We start from the raw sequence: 21,463 nt of genomic DNA on the forward strand, positions 1-21,463 counted from the left end.
TTCCTGTGAAAGCTTGGTTTTCCCCCTCTCCGTAATTTTAAGAATTACAAAGGGACATTCTTTTGTCGATGGACAGGATTTTATACTCATTATGTGTGTCAAGCAGACTTTAAAATGCAGTTTCTTCAGGAACTGTATTTATTCTTCATGGCTGTTTTCACTCAGTAATTTTCCTGCTGTTTTCTTCCCCTTCCCAGTGCATCTCTCTCCTCTTGAACTTTCTCAGCATCAAGTCCTGCTTGTGGTAGATGTGATTATCTCGCTGTTCCCACCAACATCCATGACATCCCTTGCTAAAAAACAAACCCAGAGTAGCACAGGCAACCCCTCACATTCATCATATTCTGCCCTTACTCAGACAAGATTAAAGACCTTTCAGTAATTAAAGATGGAAGGGTGTCATTGAAAGGCACAGGGCAGCAGGGGAAGGTGAGTTATCCAAGCAACACATCCACGAGTCTCTTGTCTCTTCTGACCCCTTGTTCTGAAGGCTACTGTTTGTAAATCAAGATTAATGAGAAGAACAGCACTTAAGTGCACCTGATCATAAATCTGGGAGAGTTAGTACACTCTCTGACAAGATTAATATATTTTATATCTGACACTGTCTGTGAAACATTCTGTGTTCAATTTATTACCGTCTCAGACCTGAAAGTGGAGCACGGATTTCCTTGCAGAGCAAATTTCACTTTTGCAGAGTGTTTCATTTGCAACTCCATATCCATTTTCATTTCTCTTGAGGTTATTTTCATTATGAAATAAACTTTTAATATCATTCCAGTATAATTATACATAAACCAACATATTGGCAAAAAGCCACAGAAGAGTGTTGTTGGTTAGATCGTTACAACAATTTGGGAATTTTTTGAGGAAATGTCAGAAAATGCCATTTCACCTGATTCAAAACATTTTAAATGAAGAATTGTTCAAAAATTTGTTAGCTGGGGAAAAAAAAAAATCTGTAACTTAAACTACTTTTTAATATACTTTTTTACTTGAAACAGACTGAATTTCACATAGACCTGCTTTCTTCCTTTGAAATTTATAATGATCAGCAAATACTTCATTTACATTTTAAAAAGCCTGAACTCAAACTGTAGTAATTGCAATTTACTGAAACAGGTTTTCTTCAACTAAGCCAGCTCCTTCCTTCAAATTCCCCCAGCTGATAAATAAGAATGGTTGAGATTTTGGGTTGCTGTCTTAATTTGAGATAACAGCACTTTTCAAATCTTGAATTTCTCAGCAGTTAGGAAACAATTCCCACGGTGCCATAACAGCCACAAGAACTCTACCGCAAATTGTAGCAGATATTCAGATGTCCAGAAGTTCTTGAGCATGGTCAGTGGACATGCTGATGATTAATGAGCTCCTCAAGCTCTCTTTGGTGGGCTTTGCACATCTGGGATCAGCATCAGACACTGCAGAGAGAATTATTTTGTGCAAGGCCACACCAGCTGCAATGACAGCATAACATAAGACAAAGCAAGCAGAGGTAGTGCCACCCAACTCATCCCTTGTAGCTGAAACACAGTGGAGCAAGGAGAAATGGGATTCAGTCCAGTTGAAGGAGCTCCTCACCAGTGTCCTCCTCCCAGAGCTGTCCCCAAGTCCCAGTGAGTGAGCCCCAGGCACGATGGGCTGGTGGCACATCTCCCCCCATGGCCATTCCCTCCTCCCAGGGCTGTACTCTTACAATCCAGGAAAATACCTCCTGCCCCCTGCTGAATCAAAACCAGACCCAGAGAATAACCAGAGGGCCCAGTTTTATTCCTCTGGACAGCAAGCAATGGACATCCATCCAGAACATCCATCTTCAGGATGCTCCTCCAATTCACTCCACAGCTCCCGTGGCCCCCAGGCTGGCATATGCCACAGGAAGAACATGCCTGACAGAAGGCAATTTCCCTCCCAAGGCTCATCCCTGTTCACAGCTCCTGTCTTTACCCTGTTTGATTCCCCTCTGCACAAACAGCCCCGCTCTCACCAGCTCCTGCCCTCTGACACTGCATTCCTAAAGGCAGCACCCCACAAAAAGTTTGCTTCTCATTATATTTCTTGATCTTCGCTGCCACTGCCACCTCCTCCCACCACACCATATGTTTCCTCCTCTCTTGCCTGCTGAGCAGTCTCTGGTCTCTGAAATCTGACAGCTGAAGTGACCTCCCCCTCCTGGTCCCCAGCTCTGTCTCAGCAGAAGTCAGGGACTGCAGTTGGCACACACTGCTCTCCTCAGGAGCACACCTGCAAACAAGGGTAAGAGCATGTCCTCATTCCACCCTTAGTCAGCTCTCTCTCCTGATGCTGTAGGGGTTTGGGGACACAGAGGTCTTCTGTTATTTGGCTATGGAGTGTTTAAGCAGGTCCTGGTAGAGGTCACTGGGTGCTTCACAACAGAATATGCCCCCTATATTACTACAGACTATCCATTTCTAAAGCCTTTTTGTCACATTTTTCTTACCAGTGTCACCGAAGAGCTTCTGCCATAGTGTGCACTCCCAAAGAGATTCTCAAGACACAAGGTCAGAATCTCACCTATACCCATCCAGTAACTCCTGTTCGTGCTTCAGCTCCACAGCCAGGACTGAAATCAAGCAAAGTCAAGTTCCCTAATCTTCCACAGCATAAAACACCCAGCAATCAGAGGCTTATTAGCAGATAATGATTTACTTTCTACCCACCAGTTATTTGCAAAGATCATCCACTCTCCCTGTCTGAAGCATCATCAGGGTTTCTCCAAAAGTCTACTCCATTTATCATTAGGGGGATTTACACTGTAAACAGGACAGCTGCATTACTAAGTCTAATTACCCTGAGAAGACAAAGCATCGTGTGCCTACACATCACCCTGGAATTAGAAGTCCAGGTAGAACAGGAGAGAGGCTTTTAATTAAACAAAGTCACTTTCCTCTCACAGAAAGCCTACGATTTAATTTAAGCACACACACAGGAAGAACAGCAGGTCAAGCACCTTCCCCATCTCCTGAACCTGGAGCCTGGTGATTGCCACACACTAGGATCATTTCTACCCACCTGCCTCACATTTCTCTTTAGGAGTATTTCATTCTCTTCTTGGCTTTCTTTCCTTTAATTAGGAGTAAGGAAAAGGTTGTAGTGACTTCATAGCATGTCAGATTTAATCTGCATAAGACCCCACCGCATGTTGGGGGGATGTGTGGCAGGAGTTTTTAATAAAGGATTACAGAATGCACCTGCTGTGGCTGAAACATTGTGAGCTTTTTTGAAGCTCTGGGAGGCCTGCAGAGGGTCAGCTTTGACTTGAACATTTATTACTTACCAACCTTTGGCATTGGGATGGAGTCTGGAGCACGGTGATGATATCAGCTGATTTAAATTGCCAAAAAAGTGATCAGGTTGTTTGCTCAAAACCAGGCAAGTGTTTGTCTTAATGGCTGCTGCAAAGATGGGTAGGATTCCTCTGCCCCAGACAATATTGGTTTTTTAGTTCCCAAATGCCATCAGATAATGACTTTTATGCCAACAAGTTAATTGCAAAAGCAAAGCAATGAAAATATATACTGAACCACAGTCACGTATTTTCTGCATTTGCTTCCAATTTAACGTAATGAACAGAGAGCTTTGTACAGGAAGATTGCAGATGCCATGGAAAATGAATGCTGTTTCTGAGCAAAGCCATCATCCAGCCAAATGAGCTGCCAGCTCCCATTTTCTTGTACCTCTTGCACTGCTCTCTTCCATCTTCTACAGGGTGTGGGACATGGGGTCAGTCACTTTTTCCATGTGAAGGACTCAGCCCAGAGCTCCCAGGACACACCTTTGGCCATGTGGTGCAGGTTTGGGACAGACACCCTCACTCCCACCAGCTGCAGCAGGTCCAGGATTGCTGGGGCAGACACAGGCAGCCCCTGTACACTCCCCCATGTGTTTGAGAAGCCTCCTGCTCACACTTCCTTTCCATTTTTTGGTTTTGAGGTGATCTGAGCTAAGAAAAGCTCACTGTAGAGCACTGCTGGCAGGTGCAGCTGCACTGCCTGGTTCAGCAGCTCTGACACCCTGAGCAGAGCCAGGAACCAGCAGCTACAGAGAGCACCTCACCAGGGCTGCAGAGCTGGACCCAGCAGAGCAGGAAAGAGCCCCCTTTGGAGTGTCAGCTGTCTCCTTTTGGATAAATCACTGTCAGTTCATCGCTCACAGCTGCCAGGGTGCTCCAGACTATTCACTGCATCCCAGCCCTGCGGTTCTAATGGCTCACAAAAGAAGCGAGAGACATCCTGAAAATACACAGAGCACTGACAAGTGCTAATGGGGCTGCTCTCCTGCTTTAAAGCAATTCTATTAACACATTATGCTGCAACTGAGGGTAATTATTTCCAAGGGAAATGGCTCCATGACCCAGGATGGGCTCTCAGAACGGCGATTAAACTCACATGTGACTAATGCACATAAGACATTAACTGAAGTTTGAGGATTTATAAAGATTTGCAGAGACATCTCCAGGGCCACGGAAGACAATCTGCTTGGGTTGCAGAAACCAAATACAAAGTAAGAAAAGTTGGCTTATCAAGCTGAATAAATTCATTTCAGATTTTTAGTAATACTCTCAATTATAAAGGAATGCCTCTGCAAATCCAACATTTTATTTAGTAAACATGTGAAAATGAAAGGGTTGTCACTCATAATATGTCATAAAGTATTACATTTCACCTTCAGTTAACACTAACCTACAAGAAATATTTGGACAACACTCTCAGGCCCATGGTGTGATTTCTGGGGCTGTCCTGTAGAGGGCCAGGAGCTGGACTTTGAAGATCCTCGTGGGTCCTTCCAACTCAGGTTATTCTATGACTCTACCTCTAAATATTAAGATAATTTAGAAAAATTAGAAAGGGGTTTAAAAAATAGTGTTTACACTCCAGTTTCTCCCTTCCTGCAACCTGATGACAGCACAGCATTGTGCATTCAATCCCATTCAATGCCTGCCACACATATAAGCAAAATACTGATAAATGGGATTCTCCCTGTCCCTTTGCAGCACCCAGCTGGCTAAGCCAGTGCTGGAGAGGGATGCAAGCCAGCAGCTGATTCCTCTGCCACTGGAAAATCTCCACCTGTCTCCCCCTGACTCTGGCTCTCCGTTACAAGCCAGTCATGCTTTCACCTACCACCGATGCAAATCCATCCCAGCAGGAGCTATAAACAGGGCCAGCAGCAAAAGTGATAATGCAGCTTCTGCTGTGCTGTACGTGCTGCAGCCTGGCCAGCAGCACGGAAGGAAACCCTTCCAGGGAGTTCCACAGTGGCTTGCTGTCAGCTCTGCCACCACGGACCACTGAGAGGGCACCAGTGAGCCACCAGCCCCCCAAACCTCTCAGGGTGGCTCTGCTGTGTCAGGATGGCAGCTGGGGGCAGCTACAGAGCAGCTGGCAAACCTTTAGCCCTTTACAGAAACCATTCTGCAGCACCTGTCTGTAAGAACCAAATGCTCTCATGGAGAGTTTCCCCGGCTGCACAATACTGTAAATGTTCCTGAAGAACAAATTGTGCTGTTTTGAAAGGATAAATGACTCTCATCTTATTCTGTCCATGCAAGAGCAGTGCAGGAGGCTTTAATGACTATCTCTCATTGCCTTTTGAATGTGTGTTTATGCACAGTTTGGATAAAAGGAATGGAAGGAGAAGGAGAACAGAAATGAGGAAAATTTAGATCTACATCTCGGGCTGAATGAGCATAGCAGCAGCTTTTACCACGCAGCCAAATTTTCCATTGCCTGTAAAGCCTCACAGTAGCTGCACACAGTCAATATTTGACAGACAAGTTGGCAAAGCTCTTACATCTCACATTACCTGCTTGCTACACAGCAGACTGGCTTGCAGGCAGTTGGGCTGCAGGAATCCACATTTGGGAAACACCAGTCTGGCTTGTCCCTTGGACCTGTGCCCTGGGGACAGGATGGGAACAGCCCTGGCTGCTTAGCTCTCACTGTCACAAGCAATAAAGCAGAGGGGGATAGAATTACTTTCCAACATTGATGGAAAACCTTTGGGCTCCGTCATTCATGCAGGATTTCTATGGATAAAGGTGCACACCAGGATATCCACTGCATTTACCAACCTATCTGCATTTATTCAACCAGCTTGACACTGCCTGTGTGTCACAGCCTGCAGCTGGATCTCAAACACAATCTCCATGGCAGGACTCTGGCTAGGGGCAGCCCCAAATCCAGCATTCCCCTCAAGCTGGTGACATTCTCTCCCAGCCTCCTGCTTGGGCACTCCCTGAAATCAGCTGAGAGCCAAACCCCAAAGGTGCAGAACAGGACATTGATGAACTTGACAGATTTTAAAAAAATTTAAAGGACTGACTTCATCAGTCATCAAATATTGATTTGTCCTAGATCTGAGGACACAAGGAATCACACTCCAGAACATAATGTGCAGTGGGAAAATCGTTAAGAAGGAAATAGTTCATAATTTCACTATTTGTTCGTATATATATGAATAGCAGCTATATCTACATCTATATCTATATCTATATCTATATCTATATCTATCTACTTATCCAGCAGGTAAAACACAATTGGTGGGCTCAATAATGTCATTCCTTCATTAAAAGCACCTCTAGAATCTCCAAAGCAATCCTTGAATTGGGCCTCCCCAAAGGAAAAAAAAATATTGTTGGAGAAGACAGAAAACATTCCTGCCTCTTTCAGCTTGTCTGACAGAACATAATTCTGCACACCTATGGATCAGCAGATCAATGATCCAGGAACATAACTGTTGAAATATTCTTGATGTGGTGAGCATTAATGGCTCAGAATAGGCCTATAGGGTCTCACCCATCAGTGCACCTGCAGCAATTCAGAAAACTGTAGCATCTCTGAAACTGCCATCAGCCCATTAAACCACAGATCTACAGAAGTACCTCTCTCTGAAGGAGCAGCAAATTCTGATTTGATTTGGCAGACTCAAATAACCTCATCAGAACTATAAACTAAAATATCTTCAAAGGCGCTTATGGGGGCTTTGGATGGTGTTGAAAACCCCACAGCTTTTGAATGCTGTGAATCCAGAACTCCAATGGATAAACCAAGATTCCATTCATGAATTCATGTCAAAACAACACAGAAAAACCTCCCCCCATAGCCCAGCCAGCCTTCCCCATCCAGCAGGGTCTCTCCCCAAAGAGAGGACATCCAAAAGGGATTGGATTTGTGCCATCACCACTCAAGGGTACAGGGGGGAAAAGACAAAACATTTAGAGCTATACCCAATCCATATTTTAAAGGTTTCTCTGCAAAAATGCTTACAGATATTTGGATAAAGCCTCTTCAAAATAGAAACTAAAATATTGATACATTAATCATAAATAAACATGTACCACAAATGCAGCTCTGTAAGAAGAGGCCTGAAAGGTATTACAAACAACTCAAAAAATTTCTCCTTGCATGAGCTCCAACACTCCAGATCTGTTCGTTGCTAGGCTTAATTTTCATTCATGTGAAAAAAAGAAGGTTTTGCTAAAAGAATGCAAATATCCCTGTGCTTCATAAAAGTTCCTTTTTTGACATGATTACCCTAATCTAATTAAAAACTGTGCTTGTCACGTCTTGGAAAATTAACTGTCTTCACACAGGGCGAATGCTATCATTTCAAGAGGTCACAATAAATTACTCATAAACAAGAAAACAAAATTAATTCCTGATCTAAGCACCAAATTCTTCACAGACCTAATTAAAGAGCAAAACTCAGCATCCTGAAGCGACTCTGAACAGAAATCTGCAGAATAGAAATCTGTGTGTTTAAGGGAACAGCTCAACACATTGGGGAAGGAGATGGAAAGCACCAACTGAATAATATAAAAGATGAGAGACAGGATTTTATGCAAATGCAATATGAATATCAATACACCCCAACACTAGAAGAGTGCGTGCATCATTATTGTGGAAACTGGGGAATTGGCTTTGTTGTCATTCAATGCCAAAAATCAATGCTCAGTATCCTTTTCTCATGACACTGTTACAATTCGTAAATTATTAACCGGAGTCTTTTGTAAAAAGTTCCTGTTTACAAGGTTACTCTGTAAGTTAAAATGTTTGTTTGCCCTCAGATCTCTACTGTAAAGCATCTGTGGGTAGATTTGCATGATGAAGTTGATAGATTTGTATTTTGACAGTACATCTGTCATCCTCGCTCCCCGTGTCAAGAGGTCAGGTGTGCACTCGGTGTTATCAGGTGGCTCATTAGTGTCCTGTGGGATGTGCTACCTTGTCTGCTTTGCTTTAAGTGACAAAAAATGTTCTTTCCAGCCCTTGCTGCAGGAATTCACATCCCCTCTGCAACTGTTTGTGTTTTCCTGCTGTCACACAAGCAGAGAGAACGTCTCTGGACACAGCACCGTGTGGGGGCAGAGCTCAATCCTTTCACACACACCCTGATCCATCTGAGGGTGGGAGGACCTCCATGGCCTCTTCTTTACAAGACCTGGAATAGACACTCAGCACAGCCACATTACACCTTGCACCATCCCTGTGTAAAAAATGCACATTAACCAGATCCAAGAAGCCCTGAGCTCACTGCTAACCACTTGTGCTCCCTGCAGGGGCAGGACCTAGTCCTCAGGCTCTGAGAGCCAAGGGCTACTGCAGGAGGAAGCAGTTTTCCCATGACTTTCCAAAGGCCCTGCAAAAGTTGTTGAAAGCAGCAGTACATTCCTCTGCTCTTCCTGCACCATTCCCCACGGATTTGCTAATGCCTCCTGCTGACTGCAGGCACATCTTCAAAAGGCAGCTAGAGAACATCATTGTGCATTCATCTGCACCCGTGTGAACTCATCAGCTCCAGGAGTTCCAAGGAATCCCAGTGACAGCAGAGTTTAGTCCTGTGGATAGCAGGGCTGTTTTACAAAGCGCCGATTTTATTTTGTTGGGAGTTAGAGTAATGCATTTTACATTGATTTTACCACTGTAGTAGATTACTTTGTGAGCTACTTAATTTAAAGGGTAAGCAAACAGCTGACAATTTTGCTTGCAAATCACTTGTTCTGGTGAATTTTAAGCAATGGGAATATTTGTCGAAAAACGTGGAAAAGAAAAAAATCATCACGATCCTGTAAACTGGAAAATCACCCAGTGCACAAGCTTGGGTGGATCTGCAAAGTACTGTACAGCCCATAAATAGATTCTGTACCTAATTTTGTGTTGCCTTTTAGGCTGTTTTTCCACTGCTGTAATGTTCATCTCCTTCTCACAGCGGCTCATCGATGGCTGCGTAGATGTTCCTTTAAGTTGCATGGAAATTATTTTGCAATTTATTGTGGCTCTCTAAGGCCTCAGCCATATGAAGGGCACAGGTTAAGAGTCCTTGAAATGTCTTGAATAAAGCTTTGTATCAATAACATGAAGTGTCTTGAGGTAAAGTTATCTTACCCATGTCACATTGCCACTCTTCTGGCTCACTGAGAGCATTTGTGGGGTTGGGTGAACTTTTGCCCCTCACAGATTTCTTTTCATGTCTGAGCCAACCATTCCCTCTACTCAGAAGACCCAGTAAGAAGTTTCCTGGCTGGAAGGCATTTCTGTGAAAAACCTCGCTGATGATTCAAAGTTTTTTAAAAAATGGGAATAAAAGTACATCCACCCACCACCTTGAACTGCAAAGAGCAAAAATCAGGATTCTATAGCCAAGAGCCATCAATGGGATCCCCAAACCTTCACCTAGAGAGAACACCAAGGAACAGAAGGGATGCTGAATTACTACAATTTATACAATTTTGTGTTAATTCCTGTACCAACCCCTGCAACCTCATGGCAGCATGAATTGTGATCAAGTGAAGCTCAGCTCCAGTGAGCAAACAAAACATTTGTGTTCCTATTTCTCTGCTGGAGGACTTCAATGCATAAACACCAAGCATGTAAGTGGGGTCAGTGCTGCAAAATTTCATTCACAAAGACTAAAAAGTATATCCCAAAATTAAGAAGTCACTGGTAGTGCTGGATTCTCCAGTGTCCCTAAATAACCCCTGTGAGGCAGATACAATGCAGGTTATGGCTGAGACAGACAACTGAGAGAGTTAAGAGAGCTTTAAAAACTGCAACCTTCACAGCAGCCTGAGGTACCTCACTTTGCTTTATAACCACAAGGAAATGTGGGGCCAGCAGTTCAGCTCAAACCCAGTGTCCTGGTAAGATCATTGCTGAACCATTTGTGATCTGACCATGCTCTTCGACACCTTCCAAAATGGGAAACTTACACTGGATAAAAGAGATTTATAAATCTCTGAGCTTCAGTCCTAGGAAAGTGTACAGGCTGAAGGTACAAGTGTTTTCCTCTCGCTTATGGAATGGGACAGGAGAGTGAAAACAGACCTGATTTTCCACTTAAATCTCCCTCATGTCTCCACCTTTTACAAGTCATTACATCTCAAAAGACCAGAATTATATATTCATTTCCAGGACCCATCTTGGGCTGGTAAAATGCAACAGAGGCTTTTCACAGGCTTGAGCCTCCACATTCAGAGCAGCCTGGAGGGATTTTTCTGGCAGCATTTCACTGACTATCATTTTGCATAAATGATTGTAATAAAAATATGCTTCCAATAAAACATGCTACCAAAACTGCTCTTCTTTTGAGTGCATGTGATTTTTAGGTATTAATGGGAATGTCACACTCATACACACAGAGCACAGCAGAATGGCCCCTGAAGTGTTTTTACTCAATTTCTCCTGGTGGGTGGCTTTGTCCTCATAACCATAATAAAGCTGTGGTACTTTATAAAATGCAAAAGGTCTCCTGAAGGTTGGTACATGCTGTTATTCTAACCCCCATTTGTGAAATTTCATCCAAATTAGAAAAAACTGGTAATTGAGACATATTCACACAGCAGAGTTCTAGACTCTAAAATACAAACTGCTTACTCTGCCCAGACACTTTTTTTGTCTTTTTAAGTAACTTTAACAACAAAAAACATAAAGGAAATTATTTGGAGATATGCTGCTAATTCATCAAGGCAAAGTCATCATTTGGAAAAAAAAGCTCCAAGTTTTATCACTGTTTAGTTAATCCTGCTCTTGCAAAGGAGATTCTGGAACTCTAAGGTAACTGAAGTGAAAACCAGTACATACTTCATATTTTCAGGTGTAGGATTCTCATTTCCAGGCAGTGAGAAACCTTCAAAAAACCATCCTCCTGAACATAACCAATATATTCCAAATTCCAAGGTGAGCCCATCCATTCTGAGTTTGTCCAGAATTATTGCCCCAATGCATTGCTGAGAGACACTGTGCTGCAAAAAGCAGTTCTTTAAATGACATTACTACAGTTTAGAGGTACTAATTTATCCCAAATATTTGTTACAGGATCATCTCTATCTCAATAGATATAGAAGCATCTATTGTTATGACAGAAGTCTTAACTGTTCTCTTACCTCAGGGTCTTTTCAGTCTGCAAGCAAACTGTGAGTCTTCAAAGCCATTTTCTATTGTTGTAGGTTTGTTATAAACTAACCCTTGAGAAAATTTACAGCAAGTGTAAAAAATGTATCCACTCTCTTTAGATCCAGATTTGAACAAAAATCCTTGAAGATAAGACTTAGAGGTAAATGGAAATGGAAAAAATCTATCATGAATTTAACAGAGCTGTAGGATGCAAGGGAAACCTTGAAGGGAGTTATATTATGATAATTTAATTTCTAAATAAACAAAATGCCATAGATCTAGTTTAATCTACATATTCAAGCATTTATTTTGATACCACAGATATTTCCTTATCTAGCTGGAGAAGACAAGGATGGTGGTAAGGAATGACTGAGGAGTGAACAGTGGCACTTCCTGCTCAAAGGGAGACAGGGTGGGATGGAGATCCTCACCTGTCAGTCCTGGCAGTGTTCAACACTCCCAAAAGCCAGCAATAGCAGATGCCAAACAAAGCACATAATTCTGGCAATCTGTGTTCAAAAAATATTCACCAAAACTGCAAGGAGGGCTACAAAGACAGGCAGAGGGGAGAAAAAAGGCCATGAAGAAGCCACAGTTCTTTCATGCCTACTCAAATGTCACCTGGAGGAAAGGGAAGGCATCAGGGTCATCCTGATGAGGGACAAAAAGAACACAGTTAAGAAATAAGATAAAGGTATAACTAGGATATGAATCAGCTCAGCCTGGAAATTAATATATCATCAGAGAAGTGTCTGCAATAATCTTTGTTGGAAACTGCATGGAAAGACATTGCCACTTTTAGAGCAAGAGGATTTTCCTCTGAACCAGGATAGGAAAGTGTCTGTCCAAACAAAACCCTGGGTGTGATGACCCACAGGATTCAGCCCCCAGAAGCTCAGCAGTGAGAGCAGCCTGAGGCTGCAGAGAGATGGGAGGATTGCTGCTCACCAAAGCTGCTCTTCTAGAACCAGCAGTGACACAAAAACCGTTCCAGAGAGAGCCCACCAAGGATCTGAGGCACGGATCTCTTCCACTGGCACTGATTTAATTCTGCTGCCTCTGGGCAGGGCTGGTGCCAGATGCCAGACAGCAGCACTGGAAGCAGCAGCGATGCTCCAAAAGGAGAGGCAGGCACAGCTCACAGCACCCATGCAACAAGTCAGGAAAGGCTGCAAAGTGACTCAAGATCCTCTGGAACAAAGCTTCTTTAGGAATATAAAATCTCTGCCATGGGCTGGGATTCTAGGAAGGGAAGTCATTCATTTGGGCCATATTTCACAATCCCATGCCACCAAATTTACACTGCAATTTTCCCTCTCCCTTAGCAAAAGCACCTCCCAGGGACCCATTTGGGGTAGGACTGAATTAGAGAAGTTCTGGTTTTGTTCTCAATTCCCCCACAAATCCAGTGTATGACCGCTGGAAAGTGACTCATTTTCTTTGTGTTTAACTTCAAAAATTTTCTCTAAAACTCTTTTTCTTTTTCACACATAGAACATCTCAGCAATGGTTTTAACTAAACATCACCATAGAACACTTACCTAAATAAATAAATAAATTCTAGTTACAGGTCAATACTGTACAAATAGCAAATGAAAAGGATCTTCCCTGATGACACCATGAATATATATGCAGAGAAACAATAGAAATAGTAAAGGTAATTTTAAAATTTAATCAGAAAATCAAAACAATGGAAAAATATTGGGAATGTAGAGCTCATTAGGGCAAGCAGAGTCTATTAACTGTTCAGCTGTCCAAGCACAGAGCAGAAAATCTCTTGTTTGCTTATCACTGAGTACAATGACCACTATGGTCCCAGCTGTAGTCATATACACAATTGAAAGTGACCTAAACCAAGGAAATCAAAAGCAAAAAAACACAGGGCCAGATCCTTCCACCACTGACTCTAGTGGAATATACTGGCTGAATGCTCCCACTCACTCCAGCAAACCAGAAGTTAATAATTATGACCCTGAACAGCTTCCCACTGCTGATGGGATCTTTCCCCTACACTAGAGAGCTTATGCACAATGACTCACATTAGTACTAGACAGCTTTTTTTTTTTTATTCCACCTTTCAGTCTATATAAAAATTGGATGTGCATTGTTACCCCAATATTTACATAAAGCACAACAATGCCTTCTGTCTCTGGGTCACCAGCAGTTCATCTGCACCACTGCACTTCAGCCTGCTGCAATGTCAGGGGGAGCAGACTGGCTCCAGCTTCACCTCCACCCTCCATTCTATTTATGAAGACTGATGACAAAAAATCTCTAACAGGCAAATAAGAAAAAGAGCATGAAATGCATCTACAATAATAGGGAACAATTATGTGTCTCAAAATGTAACCACTTGGAAATTCAGTCTGTCAAGGAACTGGACATTTAATTATTATAATCATTCTAAACAAGAACTAATTGAAACTGAAGATTCACTTTTATCTGGAATTTTGTTTATGAATTTTAAGTATGTTACCTATTAGGATATAACCAAAGCAATGAAAATCCAAACAAATTACCCCCCTTCCAGTAAGCCTTCCTTATGCAGTACAAGCCTGCTCTCCTTTTTTTCTTTTTTTGAGGCATCTCAATGAATATTTCTAGCTAATGGCTAAATTCTTTTCCATATCTAGATTCAAAGAGGCAAGGAATATGTATACTTTGCTATTCCCCTAGAGAATGGATTTATTTTAGGACAAGAAAAACTATGCCTGCTTTCAAATTTTATCTCTTCCTCATGCTTTCCTGCCATCACTTATGAATGTAAAGGTTAAACTACCTAGAACTATCTAAGGAAATAAATCTAATTGCACAGCTATAACCAAAGTTTGCCCTACAATAATTGCTACTAATTCTACAAGTTCCATCTTTTCACCTTCATACCACCTTGATAGGTACTAAATTACAGTTGAAAATACACTAAGACATAATTTACTAACACAGTCCCATCAATTCACTGGGATCAGCTTTGTATTTTTATGTTGTACTGTATGCAAGAAACACCTCAGACAAATCCATCGAATCATAGAGGTTGAAAAGACCTTAGAGATCATCAGTACCAGTTCTATCATCAGCATTTTCTTTCTATGATCCCCTAAGTTACATTCATGACCTAAACTCATTTAAAACAATTTTACATATCTTTGTGTCATTAGGAAAGTCTTATCCTTGGTGCACCACAAGAAGCTCAGGTGTGTTCTTCCACAGTTTTCAGCCAGGTCTCAGATCCTTGGGAATCCAAGGTGCATTTCAGGTAGAACCAAATCTCCCTGGTTTTTCTTGTGAGATTGTAATGTTACACTGAACAGCAAAATCCAGGCTCAGGAACTGCAGCCACAGTTGAAAGGAGAAGTGCTGTCCCTTTTTCCCAACTCCTTTGCAAGTTCAAAGGATGAAGTCAATAACAGCATGACAAAAAAGGGTCTCTGTGCAACAGCCAAGGAACAGTTCCACGTGCCACAGTTCTGGGAGTGCCCCTCAGGTTTAGCCTTTGCTACCGTGTTACCTACAAAAGGAGAGGAAAGAGTTACTTACACAGAACTGACCAAAAAAAGGTGATATCAGGTGCATGTTACTGCAAAAGAACTGTGCACATGAACAGACAATGAATGAACTTGCCCCAGCCACACCTTCATATCACACAGAGAGCAGAATCTCTACAGAAATGTTAATTACAGGTTATTTGATAGCACGAGGGGGATCTGCAGATAAAGAAATGGCAATTCACCATTAAATTTGCGACCAACATCTCCTGGACATCTCCTAATTTACTTTGCTTGGTGTCATTCCCAACACCAATGCCTCCAGCACAAGTGTAGGATTTCCATCCCAAAGGGCCATTCATGCAAACTGCTGCCCACTCCCAGGGCTCCATCCTATGGGAGGGAATCAGGGACCAGGCAGCACATGGGAATAAATTGTTCTTGCAGCAGAAATCTCCCCCAGCCAGCAGAACTCCCACAGGACCCTGGGGGGGCTGCAGGGACGTGTTCAAGCCTTGATGCACACACAGGGCACAGTGAGGAGGGTCCTGCTGGATTTCCTGTCCTGGAAATGGATGAGAACAGGCAGCTGGAAGGAGGAGAGCTTTGTCAGCTCTGCTCTGCAGTGTCTACATGTGTCACAAAACTAAACAGACACTCAGCATAGAGAAGTTTTTATTTCCTTCCCTGAGGGAACTGATGGAAGATGCAAATTCCTCAGCTTTGCACATTTTAACTGTCCCACTCAGACACTAACTATTCATCTAAATACTGAGTCGTGTCAGCAGTCTCCTCTGCTTCAAATATTTTAGTTACACTATTTTTGCTTATTTTCATGTAATGAAAAGATCGAGGACTTAAAGTTGATTAAATGACATTTCCTCTCTCAGTGTATAATTAACCTGTGGAAGCCACTGTCCCATGTAGCACTGATCCCAGGGTCTTAAAAAGCTTTAAAAACTGATTACAAATTTAAATGGTAATGAGATCACCTCTGGTGCATAACACAGAAAAAAATTAGTATGGAATGGATCTCAACTATTGTGTTTTAGACATAAGGCAACTATTAAATTGGAAAAAATTCATGGATGCATACACTTCCTGTAATTGTCCCAAAGGGTTTTGCTGTGTCTGATTTGAGCACCCCATTGCTGAGGCTCACAGGTGGCTGAACAGTCTGGGGTCTGACTGTTCAAATAGCCCTCTTTGTGTAAAATTTTAATAACACACCTAAGAAATATTTTGTTTCTTGATCTGAGACAAATCTTTGGCTCATTTTCAAAATAAAAAGATATGTTATGCCATACTTCCCTTTTCCCTGTGACAAGAGAACTCGTCTTTCCATTCTAGTTTCCTTACAGCTGACCAGAGGAAGGAAGAGGCAGGTGCATGAATGAGGATCTGACACCTCAGATCCTTGTTCTGCCCCCCACCCCTCGAGTATCTGTCCAAGGCATCAAGGATAATTAACCCTCACTCGAAGGATAATTAACCTGACTCACTCTTCTCCAATAAATTCCTTTTGGTATAAACTGTCAGCTCTCTTCTGGTGGGTCCAGAGATGAAGTTGTCTTGTACAATACCTAGAACTCCTGATTCACCAGTCTCACCCTGCAGTGTGATGCTTCAATGCTACTCCTTATCTACAAATGAGTAGTTAAAAATCAGCTCTGGGAAAAAAACTGAAAGGCTGAGGGTGATCTTCATCTTGTAGTAACTGAGTGCCAGTTATCCACATTGATTCCAGGGTTTGCAGGTGTAGTGCCCACCAGAGGAGATCAGCAGGACCCAGGCATGCTGTAGACTACATCTTTATAGATTACACCTGATAAATATCATTGGCCATAGAATCATAGGAAGGTTTGGGTTGAGAAGGTTCTTGAAGGACTTCTAGCTCCAGCCCTCTGCCACGAGCAGGGATTCCATTTCCTTTGTGCAATGTCCACAGACCACCAGTGCCACACCACAGCTGCCCAAAACATCCCATTTCCTCTCATCCATCCAGAAATTAGTGCAGATTTCACTCCTCAGAGCAGCCTTCACTAAACAACATTTGGTGACAGTATTGCTTATTAACTCAGACTGTAACCTAGTGAAGAACATTCTTTCCCAGCCAGAAGAGGCTGTAAAGGGAAAAGCTGAGCATATGTCTCTCCTTGCTATTGCCTGCTAAAGACTCCTGGTTTATGATGTATTTAGACATGCAGTTTGCTGTGACTTGTTGAACTTCAATGCACTGAACTCATTTTAAATTGCCAAGCAGACAGAGGACATGATATTTTCTCTCAATTAATTAAGAAATAAGATGACATAGCAAAGGTTTGGTTTAAAATTTTAAAAAAAAAGAAAAAATGAGGCCAGCTACAGGGTGGTCTGTAATTAGAAATATTCTGAACCAGCCTGATTTCCAGTGATGCTCAGTGTCATCAGTGCAGGTTCTCAACTACTCCCAAGCCAGACTGGTATTTTCAAAAGGTAAAAGGCTGTCCAGCCCAGGAATCTAAGTTTATGTGACAGTGGTAAAGATCTTGGATGCCTGTACTCAGCCGGCAAACTGAAGAATTGGTTCTGGAACATGATTATCCCTCTAGCACTGAACACAATGAAACAATTTCTTTGGCTCACTGCAGACTGAATCAGGACAATTTTCAGTGTGACTGCAGGAGTGAAGGGGCAGCTCTGACCTAATAGTTCCTCTCTGACAGCAACTAATTAATCACAGCTTTCCAAAACTTTGAGGAGGCCAAGACTGGTGCTCACACCCACAGACACAATGCAATAAGAGCAATCAGCAGACTGGCACCTTTAAATAGAGGTGATCTCTGTACTTGCCTTTGTGGTTTTGACTTTATTTCCACTGCTGCAAGACCAACCTGAATAGTCTGGTAGTACTTTACAGTCCTCTCCATCCAAACAGGGGTTCATGTGACACCACCACTTCTGCAGGACAATGGAAGCTAGAAAAAAAGAGGCAGGAAAGAGAAACAATGTCTTTTTTTGTCACCCTTGTTTTATGGCAGGAAGGTTGCCAGTGCCACGTTCAATTGGCTGATTTCAAAAGGTAAAAAACAACAATTACTGGTTTAATAGTGAATACATGGGGTGTGTTTGAGGTAAAAAAAGTGACTAAACACTTCACCAGCTCTCAGAAGGGTAAATGCCATATGTAAATGGTCGAAGTAGGCTCCACCAGAGACTTACTCCAGCATTTGAATTGACCTCTGGAAGTGCCTTTCCATCTCCACAGACTACAAAAATGACTTGTCTCCTTCATTTGCCTGCTTCAGTCAAGTACCTGCTGTTAGGGGAAATGAAGCTGAGGCTTCTTGTTTAACCCATCCATGGATATGGGAGACTGGACAGAGAAATGCCAGTTTCTTCCTTCACTGAGACCTAAACCCCAGAGGTGTGTCAGCAAATACTGCAGGTAAGAATGGGGAAACCTCTGGCAAGCACTAGAATATTGACTAAAAATCCATTTGCAGTCACACTGCCACTTCTGCAATATGTTTTGGAAGGCTACAGTTGTACACCTTAACTGGGCAAATTTATTAATTCTCTACCCTTAAGCCAATTTCTATTAAGACCATGCCTAGTATTTTTAGAAATGTAGTCATGACCTTATAAACCTGCTGTTAACAACAGCACAAACACCTGCATGCATTTCTCAGTTTTGCATTGTTCATGGCACTCATCAAATCCCAGAAAATTGTTATGAAATATATCAGTGCACAATCCTACATAATCTATATTGGATTTCAAAATAAAATATGGCTTAAGATCTTGATTCAGCTCATCTGCGTTATGCTACTATGTGCACAAACTATTGAATCACATGCCTTAAAAGATAACACATTCAGAAGAGATGAACAAAAATAATGGAGTCTCCTTCTTGTAAAGCACTTTTTCCCCCTTTTAATTTCAAGACATATTTGTTCTTCTGCAACCTTTAAATTGGGGTGTCAAGCAGGCAAGCTGACATCAGGATATTGCTGAAATGTTCATTCAATTACTTTTGTTTTGCACTTTTACTGAAAAGGGTTATGAAAAAATACACTTCTGGAACACAGCTTTGGCTTTCATAAACTAATCTTCCAGTCTTATAACGTTACAAAATAAATGTATGAACTTTCACCAGTCATCTGGGTCTCAGATCATTTGCATTGATACTGACTGATTGTGGACAAAAAGTGGGTGAAACCTGACTGTGCTTCCTGGGAGGTGAGAGATCATTTCTGATAAGGGCAGCAAAGGTGGAGTGAAAAACACCCAGAGAAGATGGCAGCACCCAGCAGGGCTTGGGGCACAGAGAAGAGCACAAAACCAGGGGGTGTGGGGTGGAAGGAGGCACTGTGATCCTGCCTGGAGAGTGGGAATGAGGAGGGGCAAGCAAGGCTGGGTCATTTGAGGTGGGAACACCAGGGACCAACCACAGCAGAGATCAACAGCAGAGATGCTGCTGCCCTATTGGAAATTATCACCACTTCTGGATAAGGTCTGTAGTTCAATGAAAATAATAAACAGCTACAAGCCAATTGCTTTATAAAATATATAAATTTATTTTAAGGTTTTTTTCTTATGCTTTGGGTGTATCCTTCCCTTAAAAGTCAGGGCAAATTATAGGCAAATTAAACCAGCCTGCACTCAGGACAAACGTGCTGGAAAAAGCCCCTAAATGTCTGTAGCAGTCTGTAGTATGCAAATTGAAGGCTCAAACAGTTTCTTGCTTTCACAATGTAGGAGTCTACTGAAGGGTATGTACAGAGTGGGAGAAAACACATCAGATCCTGAGGCTGAGGAAAAGGAGTTTCAGCTTCTGTGCTGCAGCCACTCACTCTAGTCCCAGATGCTGGCAAAAATAAGGAAAGCCTGCTAAAGCACTACCCTAAGGAGTGAGGGGGAATCAAAGCCTTCCACTTGAAAAGTCAAAAACTTACATTAGTAATATTTTGTTGCACTTAATTGCAACTATACTTGAAGGAAAAAACAGCTGTTACATTCCTTCAGCAACTGTTGACTGAATCAAGCTTCTGCAGTATTCATATATTTCTGCCATAGAATGACAGTGCCGCCTTTGCAGTCTCTAAATAAGTTTAAAATAAGGCCTGACTTCTATTATATAGAAGTCTTCTATATCTGTTATATGCAAAAGTATTTCTGCTATTTGATGTGTCACCAAAAAATGCAGAAGACACTTCTGATGTAACAAGAAAGTGCACCATTAAACTTAACTGTATTGCTGAATAATAAAGCATAAAAACACTAGGCATCTAAAAGTTTTTTTTTTTAAATCTACTTTTTAAAAATATCTGTTTTGAACAACTTTGTAATAGGTAAAAAAAAAAATCAAAAAACCTGTTTACATAGAACATAGATTTACATAGAACATGTTTACATTCACATAGAACATAGAGTTCTATGTCTGACTCTAAATATTTCTGAATATTAGATTAGAATTGGACTTTGAAGCTTTTTGTTTTATGTTTAAGTGAATTGGTTGCAATTTTACATGCAGAAAAATCAAAACAGGATCTTGCTTATGAATTAATGAAATGAGGGATTTTGGTAAAGATTAAGAAAAAGTCTGTCTTGGAGTAGATTTACTAACTTAACAAGAGCAGCAACCCCTACAAAACATGGGCAGATTAAATGGTGAAATATTGATCTAGAGAAAAGCTCTCCATGTCAGATGCCCCAGCACCATCTGCATTCCCAGTCTAAGGGTTGCATTTATTATCCAGTGAATTTTTAGCCAAGCAACTAATTCTTAAGACATCTGGAAGAGTTAATATCATAAGCTTGAATTTCTTGGCTTATGCTGCTTTCAAACTAGTTTTAGAGGAGAATTCTTCTGTGGGAAAAAATTAAGAAGTTTTATTGGCACAGACATGAAATGGACCAGCACATATATTAAGAGGATTAATTACACCAAGATTTATGCACAGGCTCATTATCATCAACGCACAGAGATGTCTCTAAAATTAACAAAAGGAAGGATTACACTTTTTGAGCCAGTGGGAAGTCAGACATCAAGGAGAATAAACTCAAACAATCTCAGGGAGGCAGGAGTGAACAGAGGCTCTCACTACTGGAATATTTACCAATATTGCTGGACAGGGCGTGCCTCGGCTTGTCTGGCCCTTGGTGCTGAGCCAAACAGAGGCACTGTGGTGTTTCACCCCAGAGACACCTTTGGCCATGGGTGTGTGGTGTTTCACCCCAGGGACACTTTTGGCCATGGGTCTGTGGTGTTTCACCCCAGGGACACTTTTGGCCATGGGTCTGTGGTGTTTCACCCCAGGGACACCCTTGGCTGGCTGGGTGCTGCAGCTGGGCACGTGGGGCCAAGTCCAGGCGTGCAGGAGCTCTGGTGGCTGCAGGATGGAGCCTCCTCCCTTAGGAGGGTCTGCTCCTCAGGTTTTACCTCTGGCAGAGAAGGTTTAAGGTGATGGGGAAGGAGAGGAGTCAGTTCTGATGGAGGGCTTTAATCCAGAGCTTTATTCTTGCTCACAGACTTCTGAATCCAGCAGCTCCTCCACCAGAACTCCTGAACCGTGTGGTTGCTGC

The 21,463-nt window shown here is 42.1% G+C and overlaps 1 protein-coding gene across 1 annotated transcript in view; it reads right to left on the minus strand.

The window, feature by feature from the left end:
• Positions 1-17,701: 17,701 nt before the first annotated feature.
• TAFA4 (TAFA chemokine like family member 4) overlaps positions 17,702-21,463 on the minus strand; it is a gene marked incomplete at both ends in the record, with an annotated part of 40,978 nt that continues 37,216 nt past the window's right edge. The window contains one exon of the mRNA XM_084214563.1: positions 17,702-17,853. Coding sequence (XP_084070689.1) covers positions 17,702-17,853 — 152 coding nt within the window. The remainder of the gene's footprint in view (positions 17,854-21,463) is intronic.

This window comes from Fringilla coelebs (genome assembly GCF_963513975.1).
Source record: "Fringilla coelebs genome assembly, chromosome: 13".
NCBI lineage: Eukaryota > Metazoa > Chordata > Aves > Passeriformes > Fringillidae > Fringilla > Fringilla coelebs.